The sequence below is a fragment of the Lissotriton helveticus genome, chromosome 5_1 (genome assembly GCF_964261635.1).
Source record: "Lissotriton helveticus chromosome 5_1, aLisHel1.1, whole genome shotgun sequence".
Classification (NCBI taxonomy): domain Eukaryota; kingdom Metazoa; phylum Chordata; class Amphibia; order Caudata; family Salamandridae; genus Lissotriton; species Lissotriton helveticus.
The window spans coordinates 1,889,040,125-1,889,066,433 of record NC_136065.1 but is presented as its reverse complement, the minus strand read 5'-3'; the positions used below and the strand labels follow the sequence as shown (position 1 = coordinate 1,889,066,433).

Sequence of the window (26,309 nt, the reverse complement as noted above, 5' to 3'; positions counted from 1 at the left end):
CCCCCTTCCATACCCATTAAATGTCTTATTGAAACTTATCAACTTATACTTCACCAACCACCTCAGCAACCCTCAGATCCTAGAGGCCATGCATTTCAGATTCAGGCCCAACCACAGTACAGGAACAACACTCATCGTTCCCAAAGATCTACATGATCCGTGACAGAGGAGACACAGCAGCCGTCACTCACCCGGCCCTCTCTGCAGCATTTGACACAATCTCACACCTCACCCTCATCAGGCACCTGCATGAAATTGGTATCCAAGGACCCGCTCTCAGCATGGCATCTTACTCCTTGGAAGCCACAACCACATCTGTAGTGTGCCTCAAAGTTCACCACTCGGCCCCAACCTCTTCAATGTATACATGATCCTTCTTACCATCATCATCCACGCACATGACATCAAGATCCTCTCCTATGCCGACGACATGCAACTCATACTCTCCCTCTTGGATAAAACCTCAAAGCAAGAAATAACTTCACCACCTGGATGAAAGCCAAATATCTCAACCTCAATACTGACAAGACAGAAGTTGTGATCTTCAGCAAGAAAAACTCACTGTAGGACTCCAATTGGTGGCTGGTTGTACCACTCCCATCCCCAGCACCCACACAAGAAACCTTAGAATAATCATCTACAGGAAATTCGACATGACTGCACAAGTCAACACTGTCAGTGCATCCTGCTTCCACACCATGAAGGTGCTAAGGAAGATCTTCAAATAGCTCCTCAGGAACACTAAAAAAACTGTCACTTACGCCTTAGTAACCAGCATGTTTGACCATCAGTTTTCCTCAAAGTGCAAAAAAACTCTCTATAATGTGGACTGGAACAAAATCTATCTTTTAGTCTGTATTACATCGATAGCAAATACAGTGCAAATGAATTTGCCTTTTTGTGAAGGGGCATTTTATGTGATATGGCTCTGATTTCTGCCTTCTTCCTGAGTGCACATCTGCATTCATTGATTTTGTAGCACTGGCTCTTTGTTCTTCTCAATGTGCAGTACCTCATTCTTTACTGACACCGCTAATAGATAGCCTACTCTTTTGCTGAAATTTTGCAGTGTATGGCATTTGTTTTCACCTTTATGTAATGCAGGGTTAAAGGGCCAGATGCATCAAGAATTACTTTTGCGATTCTTAAATAGCTAATTTTACCGATTTGCTTTTTAAGAGTTGCAAAATGCAATTTATGTAGGATTTGCAAAACAAATTGCGAATCCTACATATTCCTTGCGAATCGCTATTAAGGATTACCTTCCCATTCATTCCTATGGGCCTTTAGGCCTGGAGGCCCATAGGAATGAATAGGATTGTATTCGTAATTTGCGAGTACCAAATAGGTACTCGCAAATTGCGCATGTAATTTCAAGGGTGCAAGGATGCCTAAAGGACACCCTGTTGCACACTTCAAATATGCATGTGTGCACATGTGGCACACATACATGCCCTAAGGTCATGTATTGGCGCCACATGCCACTTAAAAAAATGGAAAAAAGTGAATTTTTAAAGGAATTTATTACCCACTAGAAGTTGGTGCTAATTTGCGATTCCTTAAAGCTAGGTTGCAATTTTTTCTTGCTTCCTGCATTGTATTTAAGGATTCGCAAATTGCGATTCCCTAAATGCATTCGCAAAATAAGTAATCGGAAAAATTGTGATTACCTATTTTCTCAATGCCTTTTGGGATGATATATCCCAAAAGGCTTTTACGCTTGATACATATGGCCCTTAATCATTCTCAATTTGTAGTGCAGAACATTATTCTTCCTTGGTTGCAGGAATGCATGCATCTATCCCTTTCATATTCCAGACAGTTTGCACTGCTAGGTTTATACACTTCTGCTGTGCAGTTCTTCATTTTGTATGATATGCAGAGCACTTCTTTAGTCTTTAGGATTTATCCTTTATTGGCACTAGGCAATACTGAGTTTATTTCCTTCCCACTGTTAAGTGCATATTTCTGTGTATAACTGACAGTCTGCAGTGGTGGTTGTATCCACTTCTGGTGTGCAATGCTTCATTCTATATGCTTTATTCTTTACTGACAGTACACAGTGGTGGACTTTTCTGTCTTCTCAGTGTGCAGTGCAAGGCTATATTCTTCTGTGACAGTAGGATGCGCTGATCTACAGACTCGGCAATGCCGCCACGGAAAGGCATGTTCAAGGCCACATTCTAATTCGGCTGGCGGTGTCTTTAAGACACCGCCACCATATTGAACCCTTTTCCGCCCAGTCAACATGTCGACCGGGCGTAAAAGTGGCGTACGGTCTTTCCGTCCGCCGCAGCCCCCCCCCCCAGCCATTGTAATATGGTGGGGGGTCTTTTCTGCAGGGATGGCGGGCAGATTGCCTCTGCCGGGCCTGCGGTGACAACCGCCGGCCCGGCGGGGGTGATCCACCCACCATCCTAATGGGGTCCCAAGTGTTGAAAATGGATGACAGGTCCCACTAGATAGATCCTGACTGCCTTGTTTGAGAGTCTGCAAGTAAATGTGAGACGATTGGGTTGTATGTCTCTTTCCAAAAATAGCAATAAACTGCGTTGTAAATTGAGTTCAGCTGGATAATAGGGAACCATGTCTCAAAATAAACGGAGTAGCCAACAACATTGTCTTTAGTAAGATACAAGAGTTCAAAAGTAATCCTGGTGAAATCATTGTTATAGAATTTCGATTTAAATACAAAAAGGGAATTAACACTGGGCCAGAAAATGTTGAAACTTAAGAGGATCTCCCCCAAATTTGTTCTGAGGGGCTAAAGTCAAATTTGGAGTGACCGATAACTTATGATCTACACAGATATTACAACTCATACCTTCCTTTGCCATAGAGGCAATGGCTTTGGGTTGTCATTACGTGGCAAGGGCGGTGTAGCATTACTTGAAGTTGATTCTAATTGATTCAATTGGTTAAGCACAAATCTCTGCCCCTGCAACCATCCTCAAGCTCTTCATTGATCTTAGTAATAGTTTGGGCCACCACTTGTATGGGTCTTTGAGATGAGCCCATTTAGAGGCTTGGCACACTGTCAGGTTTCTGTACTGTGGACCCGCTGAAGTCCCTGCCTTCTTCACTGTGTAACAAGATAGAACATTGTAGTATTTGGCTAGGAAACAGAAGATGTCTTGAGTAGTTTATTGGTAGGTTACATGGAAGAGAAACTAGCAAAAGCACAGCCAACTCCAACAAATCTCAACTCAAGAGTAAATCAATCTACATTCCACAGTATCTAGGCAGTGGCATAACATTCTTAGAAGAACTAGCACAGTACAGTAGCAATGTTCAATACATTACAAACTTAAACTAAACACAGATTACTGCATTACCTTCCTTTCTTCCAAAAACAACAAACAAACAAAACAAAAACAAGGAAAGAAAAATTAATAAAACATCAATCTCTATATCTGGCAGGTTTAACAACTTTGCGGGAACTTTTCCTGATATTCCTCGGAGTAAAATCCTTAGTAAGAGATTGTTTTGAGGCAACTTGTGGATCAGAACATTGAATTTTAGCAACTTTGCTTAAGTTCCACCAAAATCCACCTTCAACTTGAATAGCATTACCCACAATCTTAATGACTTTGACAGGTGCACCAAATCTGCTTTTACCCTTGTTAACATGAATAGACTTTTTGATTCTCACATTATCCCCAACCTTGCGAATAGCCGTTTTCGAGCTTTTCTTAGAATCAAAATTATCTTTCTGTTCGGCTTGAGTGAAAGCAACATTACCTTTTAAAATAGACATCAATTTGGGTAAGTCAGACTCAGCATTAATCCATTTAGACATCCACCCTGGACAAAAAGAGGTGTTAGGTTTTCTTCCCCTCATCAATTCAAATGGCGATACTTTGGTGGATGAATGTGGCGTAGTTCTATAGAACCATATCATACTCTTAAGGGATTTGGCAACATCATAGTTACTAGCTTTGATCCCCTTCACACAGTCCCCAATCACACGATTCATCCTTTCCACCAGTCCATTTCCTTGAGGATGATAAAGTGAACTTTTTATATGTTTAGCTCCTGAATTTGACAAGAAAGATTCAAAATCCTTACTAACAAATTGCTTCCCATTGTCTGATACTAGTATTTCGGGAAAGCCTTCTCTAGACCAAACATCACTCAGGAAATCAATGATACTTTTTGTGTCGGCTTTCTATTTGTACTCAGGCCACTTAGTTGCATAGTCCACTAGAACCAAAATAAATCTAGAATTACCATGTAGTGTCAAATATGGTCCCATGACATCAATTCCCAGTTTAACCCAGGGACGGCCAGGACACTCAACAGGCATGAGTGGAGGAACAAAAGTTTTAAGAGACTTGTCTGATGATTTACAAATACAACAATCTGCCACAAACTCATCAATTTCTGAATCCATTCCTGGCCACCAAAATGTGTCACGAATGCAACGCTTAGTGAAAGAAGAGCCCAGATGTCCTTCATGAGCTCTTACAATAATCCCATTCCTAAAAATATGAGGAGGAATAGTCTTTTCATTACGCAATAAAATACCATCTTCCAAAGATATATTATCCTCAACTTTAGAAAAAGGTTGAAGTGAGGAAGAAAGAACCTTTTCTCTTGGCCACCCTGATCTAACAAAGTTACAAACATCTTGAAGAACACAATCATTGGAAAATGCTTCTCTCCATTTATCCTCCGAACAAAATTTTAGCTAAGGAATATCTACACCAGCCACCAGGCAATCTTCACAATCCTCTTCAATGAGGTCAGAAAAAGTAACTTCCTCTTCATGACAAGTAGTGGGAGGAAAACGTGAAAGAAAATCTGCTCTCCCATTTCTACCGCCAGAAATGTGTATAATATCAAATTGATATTGGAGCAATTTGGTAACCATGCTCATAATTCTAGGAGTACAACACTTTGTCAGACCACCACCCAAAATATTGACTAGAGGCTTGTGATCAGTTTGAAGCAAAAACCGCTTTCCCCACACGTATGCTCGAAACTTTTCAATGGCCCAAACACAAGCCAATAATTATTTTTCAATGACTGAATATTGTAATTCAGGTGATCTCAGTACTCTAGATGCAAATCCTATTGTTTTTTCAACTCCGTCTTCAACCTGTGTCAAAGTGGCACCAAGTCCTACCTGGCTGGCATCTACAGTCAAACAACAACTCAAACTGGGATCAAATGGCTTAAGAACCGAACTCTTCGTTAAGAGATTTTTAACCTCCTCAAAAGCTAAAACACATTCATTATTCCAAACAAATTTAGTACCCTTTTTTAGCAAGTTGCTGATAGGGCAAACTATTGTTGCATAATGAGGGATAAACCGTGAATAATATTCACAAAGCCCAAGAAGGGATTTTACTCCAGTCTTGTCAGTAGGAGTAGAGGCATTATAAATAGCCTCCAGGGGACCAGGTCTTGGCTTGATACCATCTTGATTGAGAATATGACCTAAATACTCCACTGCTGTACAAAGGAACTTGCATTTTTCCAATTTTAAAACAACTCCATGTTTCTGAAAAAGTCTCAAAACTTTATGTAAAATTGAATCATGTGAAGCAGCGTCTTTTGCAAAAATGAGAACATCATCTTGAAAAACTGATACTCCATCAACACCTTTCAGAATGGTACCCATCACTCTCTGCAATACCGACACAGCCGAAGCCAAACCAAAAGGCATGCGCCGGTATTGAAATGTACCTAGAGGGGAAATGAATGCGATATGATAGCAAGAATCAGAATGTAACTCAACCTGGTGATATGCACTAGCCAGGTCCAACTTGGTGAAAAATGTAGCACCTTTGGTTGCTGCAAAAAGCTCATTGATTTTAGGGAGAGGATGTGAGTCCACCCATATCTCCTTATTGAGGGATCTTAAGTCAACACAGACACTGAGTTGCCCACATCTCTTCCTAGCGACAGCAAAAAGTGAAAGTCAAAGGGAAGACTCAGTGGGTTCTATAACCCCCTTTTCACAAAGTTGTAGTAATTCCTTTTCTAAGTCATCCCTGACACTAAAGGGCACACCCCTGAGTTTGTGTTTAACTGGAACAGAACCTTGTTTGACAATAATTCTATGCTTTGCCTAGCTCGGAGCTGAAAACAGAAGGAAATTTATCTTTAAGGGATTGTACTTCATCTGAACATCCAACCACAAGAACATGTTCTCTTGCTCCAGGTCTAAGGATCATTCCAAAAAGACCTTGGTGGAACCACCCTAGGATATTTAAACCTTTAACTGCAACATAGATCTTTCCTCTAATTCTCCTTCCCTTAAAACACAATTCTTCTTCGAAGAAATCTAAAAGGTAAATTTTACGACCCTCATATGATACAGGTGTAAGATCAGGAGGAAGTAGAGGTTGACCACCATTCCAAGTATCATCAATATTTTTTTTTAGTGATCATGGTTATTTTAGCACCAGAATCAACTAAGAGCTTGAAGCTTTTGTTTCCCACAGAAATATCAACAATAGGATCAACGCATGACTTGGGATCACCCTCAATGACAATACTAGTAGTTTGATCAGTAACTACAGAAATTGTTTCTGAGTCAGAAGAAGACTCAGAATCAATCAAACATACAGTAGGTTTCTTAAAGTTTTTCTGTCCTTTTAACTTAAGACAAACCTTAGCAAAGTGACCAACTTTCTTGCAGTAATTACAAGTGACATTAGATGCAGGACAGCGTGACCCTTTAGAATGAGGTGGATTACCACATCTTAAACAAAACGTGGACTGAGTATTACTTGGTGTTCCAGATTTTGTTGAGGTACTAGAACCACTATGGTTAGCTTTAAGAGTTTTTTAAAACAGTTTAGGCAGAAGAATTTAAATTAATAGCATTAATGGGTTCCACAACTTTTTCTTCAAATTCTTTTCAAGAAACCATAGCGATTTCAATACTTTTGGCTAATTTAATAGTTTCATCTTGTGATGGAACCCCCATAGTTGGTAACTTTTGCGACTCCAGAAAAACTGTACAAATCAGTGTATCTGTAAACTGAAAGTCAAAATCTGAACGCAATTTAAAGCAAGCTGTGCATATCAGCGTTAACATGTGAGTAATATAAAGTAAATACAAGCTGTGCGCATCAGCGTAATTCTTTGTAGCTGAAGCGGAGGTTGAGAATAAACAGATGAGTGCAATGAAAGCAAGCTGTGCGCATCAGCGTATATCTAAACAATACAAACTGCAGATAAACTGTGCACATCAGTGTATATTCTTGTGACTGAAGCTCAAATCGGAAATCAAAAGCTGAACGCAAAGGAAAGTAAGCTGTGCGTATCAGCGCGAATTGAACACTATAACGTGATGACAAGCTGTGCCCATCAGCGTAAATTCCTGTGGCTGAAACGCAAACTGAATGTGGTTCCTAGGAACAGAAAACACTGGTGCGTACTTTCTCTCAGGACTTGTGGTTGCTAAGAAACCGAGGACGCTGGAATACGTATTGCTGAATACTCTTCCAACGACGTGTTGACGGTGAATAGTTTCAACACTGACGTCACGGCGTATATTACGTTGAGATGGAATCACTCGCGGCAAGAAGGTAGGACGCACACAGGATTCCGAAGTAAGTCGCGAGTCAGTTTCTAAATGATGCGTTGCGCGCGAGGATTTTTAATAGATGCAAATGTTGTAAACGAGGTATTAACAATAAACTTTACCTGCCTGTGATAAGAATTGTTAATATGTAGCAGGTCAGAACAGTTTAACGGTTAAAACAAATGCAGATGCAATCATTAAGTGAGGTAAGGCACTGTCACTAAAGCGTTCAAACATACAGCAGCGCAGGAGGTTAGAAACAGTTCACAGGTCCTCCGCAAGTAATACGAGAAACAAATATGTGGCAAACACATCCGAGAGTCAAAAGGCACACTGCGTAGGGCGAAATCCAAGGCAAAAGAAACGATAACACCCTACCGTGTCTGCTGAATTGACTAGTTTTGAGCCACAGAAAACGCTGCTGTAAATTGGTGAAGACTAGGCAAAATGGGACTCGAAATTCAAAACATCAGGATTCGATGTGAAGTCCATACTTGATAGTAGACACTCCCATGTAAAAAAGTCTCATGGATGAAGTGTGGTACGCTGGGTTCTCCATGTAACCAGGATTGTCACCGAGTAAATGTAGTAATTGGCCAGGAAACAGAAGATGTCTTGAGTAGTTTATTGGTAGGTTACATGGAAGAGGAGCTAGCGAAAGCACAGCCAACTCCAATAGATCTCAACTCAAGAGTAAATAAATCTACATTCCACAGTATCTAGGCAGTGGCATAACATTCTTAGAAGAGCTAGCACAGCACAGTAGCAATGCTCAATACATTACAAACTTAAACTAAACACAGATTACTACAAACATATCACCAGATACAGAAAAGGGGCTAGAAACAGGGAAGGGAGTGATAAAGTGAAGTCCAGGCTGGAGTGCACGCTCTGATGTTTCGTTTGTTTCAAATGATGGTGCCACGCTGTCTGGATGTTACTGTAAACACTAACACTCACAGGTGAGACTCTACAAAGAAATAGGACAATATAATGCACAACAAATAATACAGAAGACTACCTGGAACCCAGGAAACCATAGGGGGAAAACTACTGTGAAGAGATGCTAAAGTAGTAGATATAGGAGGTGGCCAACTTGCGAATCCGGGACAGGCATACCTCTCTTACCCTGTGATATTAGAGTGGCCTATGTACCTAAGAAGGTTAATGGGATGCGACTTTTGGGAGCGACCCAACACTTCTCGTTCCCTGGCAGTAAGCAGCATCTCTTCCCCTTAGAGTGTGCAGAACAAAAGAGTGCAGTGTCCAGTGTGCACTGTGGGATTGAACATGCAGTGTGTAGATCAAGCACTGACATATTTCCTTTCTTTGCAGTGTGTAATGCAGGGGTGGGGTTAATGGGCCCCCTGGAATGCCATTCCTACCAGACCATGAAGATGATCTTTGATGTGAACCTGTTTGGAACCATCAGCACCATCCAGGCCTTCTTGCCAGGGATGAAGAGCAGGAAGTGTGGGAAGATTATCGTCTCCAGCAGTGTAGGAGGACTGCAAGGTAATGTAGTTCTAAAGTTATGAGCAGTTATTTTGTAGGGTTTAAATGCGGTTGTAGATTTTTGTGTGTTTGTGTGTAGAGTGTTGAAGGTACAGAGTTTTGTTTCTTTATTTTTGTAGTTATTGTGTTGCAAATCTGCGGTTGTATGATAGAGTTTTATTGGTGTAGATTGCAATATAAGGGCCTGATTCACAAAGGTATGTTACACTTTTGTTTAAGTTAAATTTTACTAAAAGATAGGACATGCTTCTCTTTTTACGTGTAGATCCTTCACCATGAGTGCAGTCTATGAAGTCTTGAAATTACTATTGGTAACATTAAACTCTTAGTTTGTGAATACTAAAAGAATAGAAATAGTAATTGTAAGCTTACCTTTGTGAATCAAGATATAAGATTTTAGCTTTGCAGTTAGTCTGGTGTTCCCAGTGCCATGAAGTTATTTGAATTATAGTGTTGCACAACTAACACCATTCTTTTAGTTGTGGTGTTGTGTTCATCAAGTTTATGGGGCTATGACTTCTTCTTGCTGCACACAATGAAGAATGTAAGTGCACCAGCCCTGGAGCTGTTTTACCTGAACAAGTTAATGCTACACCACATACTAGGTGGAAGGAGCAACATGCATGTATTTAAAAAATTTGTTTTCTATTGGCAAGAAAGTTTTCAACAACTGATTTCTAACATAGCGCCTAACTTTAAGGTGTACTTGAGGCCAAACCTAGAAGTAGACATTTTTCTAAATCATTTTGGGATTATTAGTCGAAATGGTTCCCAATTTAATGTGAACTCCTGCTAGCATAGGTAGGACTGGATCTGCACTTGAAATTATACTGTCATTTAAACAATCAGAAGAGGAGTCCACATCTATAAATTCACATGGACTGGATGGTGTAGATGTGAAAGACAGAACAAGAAAACCTGGCCTAAAGTTAGTTTCAAGGTTGTAATGAACTTAGTAGCATATGATGCATCTCATCTTATAAATCTGGCTTAGCTTTGGAGGTCCAGAGATGCGGCTTTAGCTCTGGTGGAATTGTCATGAAGTCTGCCAGGATCAGAATTCTGTTAATATGATACCCAAGAGAGAGCCAAATAACAGCTGACCTGGCAATGGCTGCCTTAGCGGCCTCCTTGCGAGAAAAAACCCACAATAACACATAGTTTTATTAAAGACTTGGAAAATGTAGCTGCCTCCAAGTAAAACCCATAGCCTGCAAGGTAATAGTGTTGGTTTGAATAAATTTGTAAGTGATTTAGGTTAGAGCCTGATTACAAGTTTGGCGTATTTGGAATGCCAAAAACAGTTCCTGCACGGCATGGACTGAAATGTCCATGCAGTGCAGAAACTGGGGTGCATGCACCCAGGGGGGCAGATCTTGTGCTGCCCTGCATGCACCCCAGGGTCAATTTACTCTCCACCAGGGTTTTCATGGAAGAGGAGCAACCATGAAAACCATGGCAGAGAGGAAACTCCTAATATACTGGGCGGGACTGAAGTGGTCCCGCCAAGCATAATGATACTTCCTGACCCCCGCAACACTGCTAGGGAATGGCGGTTCTGTAGCCGGTGTGTTGGGGCAATGGCAGTCCGATTGCCCGAATCGTAATAGGGCGCACAGGAGACCACTGCCGCGCCCCATGAGTCTGGAGGTCTGTGGACTGCTAGACTCGTAATTGGGCCCTCAGTGTTGTTATTGTGTGGAGTTATAATGTTTCTGTATAGAGCCCAACCATCAAGAGTATTCAAGTCCTCCATAAATGCAAGACCATGAGAGATTGGTTGAAATATAAGTCACGTGAGATGAAACTTTGTCAATATGTTAGAAATCAGCATGAAACACTATATATAGAACCATTCTGTCATGAGCACACTTGCACAAAATCCTTCTGCTGTAAACAGCAGAGGGATTTCCTATTTTTCTTTTTTGCCTTGGAAGATGGGGAAAAGCTTAGCCAACATCCTGAGTCATATTTTTTGTTTTCCTTGTAATGACGATCATGCACATGGCGCACTGATACCAGGGGAGTCCAGGGAGTTGTGACTTGCGTGGATCCCCTAACGTTTTCCTACCCAAAATCCCCTACAAACCTCAAATTAGCTGAAAAAAATCAAATTTCTGTGTGGGAAAGATGTGGGATCACCAGGCTGACACAAATTTCCTACCACCCAGCATTCCCCCAGGTTGCTTGATCAAAATGGTACCTCACTTGTGTGGGTGGGCCTAGTACCCGCGACAGGTAAGGGCCCAAAACGTATTGTGGAGACATCAAAATTAACTATCACGAAAAGTCCTGGTTTTGAAAGGGGGGGGCACCTGGGGTTTTTCCCCCGGGCTCGGCGGCCATCTAGGGAAACCTACCAAACCCACACATTTCTGAAAAATAGACATGCTGGGGAGTCCAGGGAGGTATGGCTTGAGTGGATCCCCCAACGTTTCCCTATCCAGAATCCCCTGCAAACCTCAAATTTAGCTGAACCAAATTACTTTTTCTACACATTTTTGTGTGGGATCACCTTGCCAGCACAAATGTCCTACCATCCAGCGTTCCCCTTGTTCTACAGAGTAAAATGATACCTCACTTGTGTGGTTGGGCCAAGGGCCTGTGACTGGGAATGGCCAAAAACATAGGGATTAAGAGTATAGCACAGAGAATTCTAAGCGCTACATTTAAAAAATATTTGTTTTTAGCTGATTCTGCATTGGACAGCCACACTAGTATCATTTTACACGAGTGACCAAAGGAAACGCTGAGTGGTAGGACATTTGTGCCAGCACAGTGATCCCACACACAAATGTGTGGAAAGAGTGATTATTTTCAGCTAAAGTTGATGTTTGCAGGGGATTCTGGGTAGGAAAACATTGGGGGCTCCAAGGCAGCCATACCTTACTGGACTCCTCCGGTGTCTAGTTTTCAGAAATGTGTGGTTTTGGTAGGTTTCCCTAAATGGCCGTCAAGCCTAGGTCTAAAAACCCAGGTGACCCCCTCTCGAAAACTAGGTTGTTTTGTGATAAGTAATTTTGATGTCTCCACAATACGTTTTGGGTCCTTGCCTGTCGTGGGCACTTGGCCCACCCACATGAGTGAGGTACCATTTTGATCGGGTGACCTTGGGAAACGCCAGGTGGTAGGAAATTTGTGTCAGCCCGGTGATCCCACAAATTAACCACACAGAAATTTGAGATTTTTTAAAATATTTTTGCAGCTAAATTTGAGGTTTGCAGGGGATTCTGGGTAGGAAAACGTTGGGGGATCCATGCAAGCCATACCTCCCTGAACTCCCCAGGTTGTCTAGGTTTTGGAAATGTGTGGGTTTGATAGGTTTCCCTAGATGGCCGCCGAACCCTGGGCCAAATACCTAGGTGACCCTCGTTGCAAAACCAGGTTGTTTTATTATAGGTAATTTTGAAGTCTCCACAGTATAATTTGGGCCATTTCCTATTGCGGCCACTAAGCCTACCCATGCAAGTGAGGTAGACTTTAAAGAATGCAGGGTGGGTATGAAGTTTGTGGGCCCATGCAGATTCCAGGACTTTCCATCACAGAAATATGGAGAAAATGTGTTTCTTTTTACAAAGTCTGAGGTTTGAAAGGGATTCTAGGTAACAGACCTGGCAAGAGCCACAGAAGTCACGCCCTGCAGGATTCCCCTGTGTGTCTAGTTTACAAAAATGCATAGGTTTGCTAGATTTCCCTAAGTACCGGCAGTGCTCTGGTTCAAAGTCCACAGCTAGGCACTTTAAAAAAAAAAGGTCAGTTTTCACTGTAAAAATGTAGTGTGTCCACATTGTGTTTTGGCCTGTTTCCTGTTGCGGGCACTAGGCCTACCCACACAAGTGAGGTACGGTTTTTAACAGAAGACTTTGGGAAATGCAAAGTGGGTAGAATTTTGTGGATCGACACAGATTCCAGACGTTTCCATCACAGAAATGTGAGTAAAATTTGTTTTTTTACAAAGTTTGAGGTTTGCAAGGGATTCTGGGTAACAGAACCCGTTGAGAGACACTCAAGTCACCCCATCCTTGATTCCTCTGTGTGTCTAGTTTTAAAAAATGTATAGGTTTGCTAGCTTTCCCTAGGAGCCAGCTGAGCTAGTGTTCAAAATCCACAGCTGGGTACTTTGCAAAAAAAGGGTTTGTTTTCACTGTAAAAATGTGGTGTGTCCACGTTGCATTTTGGGCCATTTCCTGTCGCAGACACTAGGCCTACCACACAAGTGAGGTGCCATTGTTATCGGGAGACTTAGGGGAACACAGATTTGTAGAGCAACTGGTATTACCTATTGACTTTCTATGCATTTCTGCCTTCCAAATGTAAGACAATGTGTAAAAAAGAAGTCACTTTGAAAAATGTCCTATAATTCACATGCTAGTATGGGTACCAACAATGTCGTGGGATGGGCAAATAGCTAGTGCTTCTAAATTCCCATTTCAGAAATACATAGGTGTCCTTGATACTTATTTTTCACTCTTTATATTGTACCAAATGATTTGTTATATACCCAGTACACAATGACAAACCATTGCAAGACACAGATCAGTTATTGGCTGTGGGTTCCTCGGGTTCTTGATGAACCTACAAATCCTATATATCCCCACAACCATAAGTGTCCAGCAGATGTAACAGTATATTGCTTTATAAAATCTGTCATACAGTAGTGACAGGTGAAAACGTTGGCACAAATGGCTGCTTTTTCAACTTATTTTCAATGTTTCTTATTTTCAACTGTTAGTTTCTATAAATAAAACCTTGAAGGATTTACACAAATGAAAGCACAAAAAGTAGCAAAAATAGGCTATGTTCCAGTAAAATGCCAAAACTGTAAAACGTTTTAGATTTCTGACAAAAAATACCTGTCCCTGAAAGCTGGGAAGATGGTGAATTCAGCACCACAAACCCCTGTTAATACCATTTGCAGTGAAAAAAACAGACGCTTTCTTCTGCAGCACATTTTCCCCATTACAAATATATAAATTCATATTTAGATCTATTTTGGCTAATTTCTGGGTCCCCTCCAGGGGAATCCACAAGCCCTGGGTACCTTTAAACTCCCCATGATGATGGAAGAAAAGGTCGCAGATTTGGCATGGATACGTTATGTGGAACAAAAGTTACAGGGGCCTAAGCGCGAACTACCCCAAATAGCCAAGAAAAGGCTTAGCACAGGGGGAGAAAAGGTCTAGCAGCGAAAGGATTAAAGTGGACACAAATCACAGCATGCACAAGCTCAAAAAGGAGTGGCACTCTAGATGTCAACCGAAGTGGGGTATTTTGAGAAAATATTGATTTAGAAATATGCCAACTGTAAGAAAAGTCCGTGAAAACTGAGGGGCACATTTATCATTGAGTTACATTGCCCTTGCACCATGGAAGGGAGCACTAGGGCAACAAAACTAAAAAGGAGTCAATTTCGATGTCGTCAGGAAAAGCTCTGAACAGCATTCGATTTGTCAAATCCAATTCAGAAGCCTTGTTTCCGACCAAATCGGTCACCTTTCCGGACGACCGAGTACGATGCAAGGGAGCCCTCCGAAGTGTCCGAATCGGTTCCAAACAGGATTCAGGCAGCCAGAGTCGTTCGGAGCCAAATCGTACAGCCCAATGGAGATGGTTTCTCACCGAGAGAGTACTATGACCAATTCGACAGCCGTTCCGAATCAGTTTGCCTGAGACGAAAAGGCAGGGGGAATTGGACTTCGGGGGCCCGGAGCAGGCCCCATCTCACCTGCAGGCCTCCAGATAGTGCCCGTGGGGAACCCATGAGACCCCCTTTACCAACCATGCACAGTGTGGCAGGCACCATGTGGTGCCCGTCACAGTGTGCAAGGTTTTCCCCACCCACCCCTTTTGTCAATGGGAGCCTGTGCTCTCGTCCGGAACACACACTGCCATTGAAGTCAATGGGATTCCGACCGAACCGGGTCCGTAAGCATCCAGACACATCGTAATCGGTCGGTAGGACTCCCAAGTAAGAATCATCCACAAAGCATTCCTAACCAGATTCCGTGGGAATGCTTTCCTGGCGACATCGTAATAGGCACCTAAGTTAGATTTATCAAGCCATGCACGGCAAAATCTAGAGTAACGCAATGCAGTACAAATCGCTGTGTTATGTTACTCTGCCCCATGGAGGTGTTCCATGAGTGGAGCGTGGGTGTTCCCATGCATCCACCCATATTTTTTGGTGCAATCTTATATTTACTATTACTGGTATACCTGAGAATGCGTCTAAATGCCATGCCTCCCCAGGTGAGGTGTGCTGCATTTCGCATCACAAATAGAAAAGGGAAAATGCCTCAGAGGACTGTTTTTGAGAAGCTAAGATGTCCCTTTCTACACAAAAACAATCTTGTCTGCAATCTAGGCACCCTTGCCCCGTGGCTCAAGAGTGCCTACTTTGGTGCTAGGCAGCACATTGTGCGCCAGTGAAAGGAAAGGACAGGACTCATGTGAAATACGGCACATTCCTGCCCTTTCATGCAGCAATATGGCCTTCTAGGCTGTGCAAAATAATGATAAATCTACCCCTGAGTTGTAAAACCACTTCGATAAATATGAATCTATTACAAGGAGCAATGAAGCAGACAGCAAGACAGCAAGACAGGTTCATCTTGTAGGTTGTCATTAATTGAGCCTAATAATATATGTTGACGGGCAGCCGCTAACAGCTCCTGAACGCCCTCGGCTCGCAGAGAACAACACCCACCACCCCACTAACGCATAGACAAATGCTCAAGCGCGAAGCTGGCGGAAGCGCCCTGAGCCGGACTGTCAACGAGCTCCTGCCCAGAGAACAATAAACAACAGACACAACAGTATCCTTTAATGTCAATTCAGATTCTGCCTACAGCATGATACGGAGTTGGCTTTAGGTAATGTATCAAACAACCTCTTGAAAAGGATGGATAAGTGTAATATTGCAGTGATAATTTTGCTTGACCTCTCTGTGGAATTCAACTTGGAGGACAGCATTCTTTATATTTAGCATCCTGAACAGATCACAATAATCAGGAAATTCTTTTTTTCATTTCAAAGAAGTTTTTATTAGGATTTTTTTACAAACATAGACAATACAGCTGAATAACAAATAGAAAAATTAATCCATTGGGTATCTTTTAAATGTATATAATGTTATTTATATAGCAAATCCCTAGCTGGGAAGCAGTATAAGCAAGCACAGAATGGTTAAGGGAAGGAGAGAAGAGCAGAATAATACAGGATCATGTACAAGAATAGAGAAGGTATCAGGTGGTGGGGTTGTATTGTAGGCCCAGCCCTTATTGAAGTAGTCCCTCAGTTCGTTTCTGAATTGAAGGCATGAAGGTGAAGCACAATGAGGGAGCAAATCCTAATTCAGATCTTCAATGCACAGAGTGGACTTGGCTATTGTTTCTGCTTTTCCCGCTTCATAAGTTGAGTTATAATGTGGCATTGACTGCCTAAGGTGGTGCATTGTTCAGGCAGGTGTGCTGGTATGCCATATTTCACAGTTTCGTAGATATTGCAGCTGAGGTATGGTAACAGAATATCATTGACTAGGGGGCATATTTACGAGGCCCGTTGTCATGTCATCTCTTGGCGCTAGGTAACAGTCTCAGCACAGCTCAGGATACTTATTAATAGGCTTGCATAAAGAGCTAAGTCTTCAAAATGTGTCTGAAATTTCCATAGTTTGAAGTGGTCTAAAGTTTCAGAGCAGGAAGTTCCAGACACTGGGAGCGGTGACCGAGAACTTGACACCACCCGTCCCATTCCTCTTAAATTGTGGGATCACTAAATAGTGTAGATGAGTGGATCCAAGATCCCTAGTGGGAGAATACTTATGGATCCAAGATTTGATAAAAGCTGGACTATCCGTGTGCAAAGCCTTGAAGATAACTCAAAATGCTTTGAACACGGATCTCTGTGCAACAGGGAGTCAAAGATCTTTTGTCGCTTGAGAAGTGTGACAGCATTTGGGAAGTTGATGGATCAGCTGATCAGCCTGGTTTTGAATCAATTGGAGCCTGCATGTAAGATATTTAGGAAGACTCAGGTAGAGAGAACTAGCATTGCCAATTCTTGACATGACTAAGGCAATTATAACTTGGACCAAGGCTTCAATAGTAAGAAATTTCTTTATCTTCTTAATCCTGCTAAGTTGAAGAAAGCAGGAGGAACTCACTGAACCAATCTGCGGTTTTGGAGATAGCTCCTTGTAAATAATGAATCCAAGACTTTTTACCGACTTCTTAGGGGGCGAGCCAGAAGCAGTGGCTCCAGAAGATTTAAACCTATTTTTGATAACTATCTCTGTTTTGTCAGAGTTAAGTTTCTGTTCATCCAATCCCAGAAGAACAGCATGGTGTCTTGGAAATGCAATTTGGAATTTATATTATCAATCGTAAAAAGGAGTTGCATGGCATCAGCATAATTAAAAATATTTACTTTCCTGTTTTTGAGAGAATAAACAGGAGGATGAATGTACAGATTAAAGAGATGAGGGGAGAGAAAGGAGTCCTGTGGCACCCTGCAATTCATCTGGACTCCAGGAGAGTTAAAGGCGGAAAGTCTACCTGATTGAGATCTGTCCTTGAGAAAAGAGACAATCCTATTGAGAGGTGCCTCCTGCAGCCCCGTGGCCCTGACACAGTCAACCAAGAGACTGTGGTCACCCGTGCCAAAGGCAGCCAACAGATCGAGGAGCACTAGAGCTTCAATGTTACCTCTATCCCCTCCTTTGGCATGTCATCAACTACCGAGAAGATCACTGCTTCAGTAGAGTGCGCAGGGCGGAAGCCCGCTTGGCAGGAATCAATCGGGCCTCTATAAACGAGCAGAGGTGACAAGCTACATGCGCCTCAAGCAGTTTTGCCAGATAGGAAAGGTGGGAGATAGGCCGGTAATTTTTCATGTACATGGAGTCCTCACCTGATTTCTTTTGTATGGGGACTACAAATGACTTTTTAAAGGAAGTGGGACTATGCCTTGATTGGGAGACTGATTAAGAAGTGATAATGCCATGTTTGGAAAGTGGGTGAATACCGTTTTTAAGACATTTGGAGGACAGGTATCATTAGGCAACCCTGATTGAACTTTTATCACTAGGTTCATTAGGCTCTCTTTAATGATTTTGGGGAAGGACAAAGAGTTGCGTGTATTTGTATAATCGAATGGCAGACAATTGTGCAACGGGATGGAAGGAATACTCTTTTTGATGAACTCAATCTTATTAATGAGAAAATAATTGATAGAATCACAGAGGTTTTGAGAGGGCATGATATGTAAGGTAACTCTGTCCAGGTTTTAAAGTTCAGAGGCAATTTTAAAGATTTCTTTACATTTGTTGCTGGCATTCAAGATCTTACTAGTGAAAAAAACTAGCTTTGGCTTGCCTGATCGACTGTTTATACTCTTTAAGTTGTCTTACAATGGTGTTTCTGAGGTCAGGAGAGTAAGCAATGCACCATTTCCGTTCAGAGGGCCACAGTTCAAGTTTAGTTATTTTCAGATCATCTGAAAACCATCTGCTGGCGTCATGGCGACTTGTCTGATTCATTTTGTGGAGAGGACCATGAACATTCATTACTTGCGTCTGCACGCCATCCTGTAATTGCTTCCTCTAAGTCATCTATGTCTTCCTTAGGTGATGGCAGGGATTTTTCCAAATAGTTACAGAAGGACGTCAAATTAGCTCGAGACCAGTTCCTGGATGAAGTGCCAGGATCGGTTGGAGGTCTATGTGAAATGAGGACTGATAATGAAATGGAGATCAAATTATGGACTGGCCATACACAGAGGACAATGCTTAAGTTCCTCTAAGAGAATATGGCAGCCCAAATCTGATCCAGGGTATGCCTTTAATGCGCGTGGGCTGATATACCTGCTGTTCTAGGTTTAAATTACTGAGAGTATCCGTGAGGTCAGACAGGATGCACATCAAGGATGAGGTGGAAGATTCCAGTTTAAATACCAGATTCTCCACTGAAGGAAGGTTTAATAATGTCAACTTAGTAAACTGAATAGTTTTCTTGATTATTGCTGCAACACCACCACCCATCTTCCCTGCTCTCCTATTAGTTTGTAAAATGTATTAATCATTCGGGAGCGGTGATAGAATATCTTGGGGATGACTCATCTGTGAGCCAAGTCTGAGTTAATAATAGCAAATCTGGTGCATCTGAGTCTAATAAATAGAATATTTCAGCCTGGTGTTTAACCAGGGAGCATGTATTAAGATAAGTCACCATACGTTCGGTGAATTCTTGTCTGTGTATTGTGCTAATGGGGCTATTTAGGCTGAGGGGTGACAAAAGTTTAGGGCAATTGAAAGCGGAGATAGTATCATGGAGATTTAATAAGCCTAACTTACTTAACTGCATTGTAAGTGAAGGGCATATATTTTGGCTTACTCAACTGAGGTGCCGTAGCTCTTCCGAAGAGTAAGCGATGATTTGGGCATGGTGCCTGGCCCTTGGCTCCGGCCTGACGAGGAAGGGCGCAGACTGGCGTGCCTTCGATGCACCACCGGCATTTCCGCGCCGTGCTTCTCACTAAATAAGCATGGGTCCAAACACCTTTGAATGACTACGTTCCAACAAGGCCTCTGATTGGTTCCCCCCTTGATCAATCAGGTTGCACCATGCAACGTGGTGCAAGAGGGGCACAAATCAAATTTTTTATTTATGAAGCCACGCAAGGTCACCTTGGGTGGCCCTGAGTGGCTACATAAATCTCAAGAAAAGCAATGTAGCGCAAATCACTGCATGGCCTTACTCTGCACAAGGGAGGCATTCCTTGGGTGTTGCGTGTGTGTTCCCACCCAAGATCCATGGATTTTGACGTATTCTCAGATGTACCTGAAGTGGTAGACCTGCGAATGCGCCAAAAACATACACCTCTCCAGATGAGATGTAATAAGGAGAAATATCTTTATTTCTCCTTATTTTTTTCCCTTTTCTATGTGTGCTACATTTTGTAGCACACATAGAAATAGTAAAACTCCTCAGGGGATTATTTTTGTGCAGGAAGGGGCACCTATCTACCTTACAATGCAGGCACCCGTGTACTATGGTGCAAAAGTGCTTGCGTTGTCACTAGGCTGCCAAAACGGCAGAAGCACAGGGAAAAGACAGGAAGGGACCATTTTCTTTTAAATACAGCTCATTCCTGCCCTTTCTCAGTGATGCAGTGCAGCGCATTGCAGCTGTAGTGTCGTGTGAGTCAGCAATGACGGAACCCTTTTGGCTCCTGATGGACTCCTTAGAACTGTGATGTAAGGGTCAGAGCATATGAAGTGAATGCGGGTTTAGAATGTTAAGTTCGAGGTTACACGCAGCCGAATATTGACCTGTAGTACCCAGCGCCGCGTGTGGCATAGTCATTGGCGAGTACCCAGGCTGGGGAGGACGCTAAAGCAGCAAGGTAACATGTTGTACGGCACTGCATGACTATCTCATAAATCTGGCCCTAAATATCATCAACAAAAATATTGTATTCTAAATATAGTTTACAAAGACATTGTCCCAATGGAGTTAACAATAGAAACTCTACATCCAAAGGGCAGATATGCTTGAACACCACAATTAGAACACCATATATATCAAACAATATTTAGTGTTGCTTATTCCTCTTTCCTGAATCTCTTCTTGCACTTTCAATAAAACAATTCTCATATTCATTAATATATGATGTATAATGTGCTTGAGTTTTTCAGTGCTATACAGGACAGACGATACCACAAAGGGTAGTTCAGTTGATATTGGGAAATTCAGTAATCTGGCTTCTGAAGAGCAATGTGTGCATTTATACATGAGGGTATACAGAGGCTCTACTCATGGTCCCCCCTTTGTCTTCCCCAGGTGTTCCCTTCAATGACGTGTACTGTGCAAGCAAATTTGCAGTTGAGGGTCTGTGTGAGAGCCTAGCCGTTGTCCTGCAGCACTTCAATATTCAGTAAGTCACCCCATCTGCTAACTCACTTACAGTAAAGGAGGTGAGAAACTGAGGCTCAAATCGTCACTAAATACAACTCATACAGCCACATCTATCATTATTCCAGCGTACATATTGTTGCTATGATGTATTGACATTTAGAAGCTCATTGGAATTATACCCGGGCCATATCTCCCTCCCTTTCCTTTTTTCTCTTCTTATATGTTATTCTTTTTTGAATTTTCTTTTTCTCCTTAAATTAACATTTTTAATATTTAACTTGACTGCTCGTGGATCATATTGTACATTTACTTCAATTCGAATTGTACGTAATTTGCAGGCTATATATTTTGGTGGATCTATCTTTTAGATGGACAAAAGTGACAAATATTACCATGCTTTAGGTTACATTAGCACTAGCAACTTGCTTTCAATATTTAATGAAGTTTTATATGATATCGCACCAGCTTATAGTCATCAACTTGGCATTAATTAAAAATGATGGTGACGCAAATGATAATTCCAAGAAACAGAACTGGCGTGCATAGATATAGAGATTCATTAACGAAAAGTCACTAGATCCAAGACGTGGTGATTTGTATCAGAGATCTCAATATGAAGACAGAGACAGCATTACAACTGAGAGTGTGTTTCATCATGGTAGGTGAAGAGAGGTTCAACAATCATTATGTCTCTAACAGGATATGAGGTAAACATTGAGCTCTGCAGGTGTTATTTACATTTGGAGTGGGATCTTTCTAGCATGAATTCTTTAAGTAGCTTCTTGAAAGTTGCCAATGTAGGTACCAGTCTGACAAAGAGTGTATTGCTTCCATGTGCTAGGTGTGATTACAGATACAGAACGAGCCAGAGTAGATTTACTTTCAAACCTGTTGGTATTGCAGTGGTTCCCAAATGTTTTAGAATCACAACCCAATTTTTTTGAACGACAAACTTCTGCAACCCACCCAGCTTTACTGGGTATGAGGCGGGTGATTTTTATGTACCTAAAGCATCATGTGGTAGTGCACTGTCACATACAGGCATCACATTTTCCATTCAAATGGCTATCCACTTTTACTAATAAAACAATAGTGCACTCAAATCATAATGTGTGGAAATTGGCCTTCAGTGAATATTTATCACTTGTGCATCACAACTTAAAGTGTCTTAATTTTTTTGCCCCTATTAAATCTATGTTTGCATCACTTTTTGGAATTACAAAAAATGTGTTTCATATTTGCTTTCCTAACTGCTGAATGGGTACAGTTCATTTACAGGTGTTAACATTTTGTTGTGTGCGTTACAAAAAATTACATCCTTTTACACTGTCTGTATCCAAGCAAGATTATCGCATAATTCACCTTGCTTTCCTTTCACTGACTGCAATCCCTATGATAAATATTTAGGCAGCAATTTGTCAGAAGATAGCCTGACCGTTGACCACTGTCTTTGAAGTGCAGCAAATGTGACAAAATACCGGATTAAAAGGCATCTTTATTTTTTGCTTGGACTTTCGTGGCCAACCAAAAATTATTCCAAAACCTACAGTTTGGGAACCAATGGTCCAGTTGGAAGATAGATTTATTTCTAACATTTCTGTGCTCCCAGAGTTGGTTAACTTCTAACTTCTGGTTGTTGAGCTTGAGAGTGTTTTAAGTGAAATATGCTATTTATTTTACTAAATAAACTTTCTGCTGGATCCATTTCAAAACAGCTATAAATGGAGAGATCGTATGTGTAGATTAGATGAGCTATTGGGAATAGAACTTGGCACTACTCTCGCTTGTTGGCAGTAGAGTGGGAGTAAAGCAAATATGCATTTTATTGAGGCTTGAAAAAATTATCACCTGTAATGTCACAGATCATTGTTAAATCACCCTTTCCATTGGTCAGTGCCTCATGTCTGGAAAATCACATAATGGAATCCTCATTAGATAACATGGAAAGTCATATTTTAATTTACCCCTTGTTTCCTCCTTCCAAGTGCGCCTGCCAACTGTTGACATCATAGGGTAGACTAGGACATTTTAGAAATTGCCCTACAACCCCACACAGATCATAGATTGTTATATGGACACAGCTTAGCAAATAAAGTTGAGATGCATGTTCTACAAAGTGTCTCACAGCGGCACCCCAGCTTGTTCCCAAATCCCGGCAGTTTAATACATGGTTCAAACAAGCTGCAGCATGGTTGCAGCATGTAGGAAATGTAAGCTTTCCTAGTTTAGGTTTTAACCTATAATAACTGATAAAACATAATTGAAAGGGAAATAGATGTTAACATTGCTAAACACGTGCAGTTCCACAAACTGAACTGTAACACTAAGAAAATATAGTGTGAAAGAATGAGTTATTTTTTTATTTCTCCCATATGGGGCCAAAACAATGTGATTTTGGTGTACAAGCAGCAAGAAAGATTAGTCTGTTTACGTTTTCTTGTTTAGGGGTATCACTAAAATGTTATTTCTTTTTCAACTTGTTTCCTCCCGTTTTGGTGTTTGGATTAAAGGTGCAGGGTTTAGAAGCATGTTTTCAGGTCAGATCTAATTATTTTATCCATTGCTGAAAATCTGGGAGTAGAAAAAAATTATTTAATATTTTGGCATTGTTTAATTCTGCCACTGATTGGAGAAATAGTTGGCTCATACGAATCTTGGGCAACATGTACTTTCACATTTCCCCATAAATACAGATTGGGTAAAACGTTTGAAGAACCAGGCCTCTTTGCTCACAAGCCGGTATTGATAACAGGTCAACTGGCAAAACTCCAGGCTTTAAACATTCACTACAAGTTGTAGTGACAAGTACCTGTGTAAAGTATGTTGTCACCATGTGAATGGGACAGTGGTAAAAGCTTGATACCATATGCTCCACACACCAAAAGAGCATTAAAACAAACATTAATTGCAGCAAGGTGCCCCATTGTAATGTGTGACTAGTTCAAATAATTCTATTTTTTAGACAATTGCTAGGGATTTTTAGCCATTGATCTTAACATAAACATTTTAAATCCTAAATTGCAATGCAACATCAATTATAAGGCTAAGAATGGGAAACTGTGACATTTTGCATGGGGTTACTTGGCAGCTATGAATCTCCATGCAACCACAGTTGCACAACTTTCACGTAATCCAATAAACAGTTCAGAGCAGCAGTGTCAGACCTGCATGAGGTTTCAGATGTTTAGGCACCAGGGCAGCAAATTAACCTCGTGTAGTTTGAAGTTTTACAAGTACTGAAGGTTCCAAGCTGTTGGCAGGGCTGGCCACCCCTGCAATGTTATAATATTTAATACAGAGTAGGTTAATGACCCACCCAACTGTGTCGAGGAATTGAGTCCTGTAAACCAGACAGAGTCCATACACACAGAATGTGAGCGGTAATGAGATATAAGAGAGTCTGTGAGTGTGAGTACAATACACAGACTTCTATGCTTATCAATCAGCCATAAGTCCAATGGAGACACTGCCATTGGAAAGAGAGAACATAGCCTCCTATTATACACCTCCTTACCTTAAATGTGAACACTGTGACAATCAATGCAAAAAGCAGTAATTTTGAAAATCCTGAAAAAAATGCAGTATTATGTCTATTTTGGGGGTTAAGCAGCTAAATAAGCACGGCAAAACCCTGAGAAACCACCACTAAAATCCACAAAAAGTCAACATTGAAAACATGAAAGCCTTGAATATTGCTCTCCTCACGCAGAACGATTACTGGACTGCAACTGCAGTCTATATCCTAGAGGCGGTGCAAGGCTCCTGTGCTTAAATGTGATGTGCATGAAGACAATAAGCACCTGTGCTTACATGTGGTTTTCAAAAAAAGTGTGCAACTGTGCTTAACTATAGTGTGCCTGAGGGTGAGGTGTGAGTGCACTGTATGTGGTATGCACAAAAAGAGCTTGCGACCGCCACAGATTAGATTTTTATTTTGACATCCCAGAAATGCCCTGACATGCCCTTCCCGCTCAGCTTCCTTTATGGGTCTAGAGAGTATTGAGCTGCCGTACCTGACTGCTACCTCGGACCAGACATCCACAAAGAAGTAACAATCATTGTAAAAGACAATAGGTCTGGGTTTTATGTGGTAACACAAGTAAATAGCAGTAGTGTAAAATAGCCCCTGACTGGGTCCGGAGCATGGGGGTGGCCTCCATGTACTTTGCAGGGGCCCCCTCAAGTTTCACTATACATTTGGTAAATAGCATTTGTGCATGCCTGGGTCTGCATACATGAACACTAAGCCATGCCTATTAGGCCTTTAACAAACACAAACACACACACAGAGTCACACTCGTGCACACACAAACAGACGCACCTACATATACAGCCCGACAAGGTAGGAAGCCTTACACACACACACTGAAGGTCAATCATAAAGCCAGAGAGAACACATGCTCACACAATAGATATAAACATGAACAACACAAAGAGGTGGCAGTGGTAACACCAAACAGCTCGCACATCCAACATATAGGGCAATAGTGAACAAGTAGCGTGTGCTCAAATGGATAGACAAATTCTAAGCCACCCAACTAGTGTAAAGATATGTATAAAAAATGCTCTTCCATATATTAATACAATCACAGATACAGGGCACTACACAGTTATTTCATCATGGTCTGTCAATGTAGCAGATCCAAAAGACCATGATGAAATAACTGTGTAATGTTCTTAATTTGTGATAATATATATAACATGCATTAGAAGAGACACGTCTGCCGTACTTGCGTTATCACTAAGGGTGGACGTACCTGGACGTGGAATTCCACGAAGTTGAACCAAAACTCAGTGAATTCCGCAACTTCCCTCCGTCTGACTCCCAATTAATAAACCAGAAACTTCATAAACAGAGACCTCATATACTTTTGGTAAAATAACAAGTATCTCTGTCTTCACATGCTAAAATGCATATAGTCATTTCACAAAAGTGAAAATGAAAATTTAGCAAGCAGTGAGAGAGGTGATGATTTTGGGATCCTCCCTAACCTTGGGAGAGAACTAAGCAGATGCCTTGAAAACAAAGTGCACATCTTGCTGAACGATTCAGTTGTGGTCCCATCCTCGTATGACCACCCCAAGCACAGTTATGGGCAAAAATACAATCCCAACCAAAGGCTCTGCAAAGCATTATGTGATGAGATTAGCAGTGGGCAGTGAATATTATTGTATCCAATATCAAAATAATACTACAAAGAGCTGCAGTTCAACTAGTAAAGACTAGTTGAACTGCAGCTCTTTGTAGAATTATTAGGTGTCCCTCACGAGTCAAATGCAAAAGCATTGAAATTATTACATCAAGCTGCAGCTCCACTAGTCGTTACTAGGTGTCCCTC

The 26,309-nt window shown here is 41.5% G+C and overlaps 1 protein-coding gene across 2 annotated transcripts in view; it reads left to right on the top strand.

Annotated features, from left to right (window-relative positions):
- Positions 1-26,309, top strand: part of HSD17B1 (hydroxysteroid 17-beta dehydrogenase 1) — a 132,847-nt gene that overhangs the window by 95,848 nt on the left and 10,690 nt on the right. For both annotated transcript variants that reach the window (XM_078641407.1, XM_078641406.1), the window contains 2 exons: positions 8,876-9,055; positions 20,896-20,989. In XM_078641407.1, the coding sequence (XP_078497533.1) occupies positions 8,876-9,055; positions 20,896-20,989 (274 nt within the window). The remainder of the gene's footprint in view (positions 1-8,875; positions 9,056-20,895; positions 20,990-26,309) is intronic.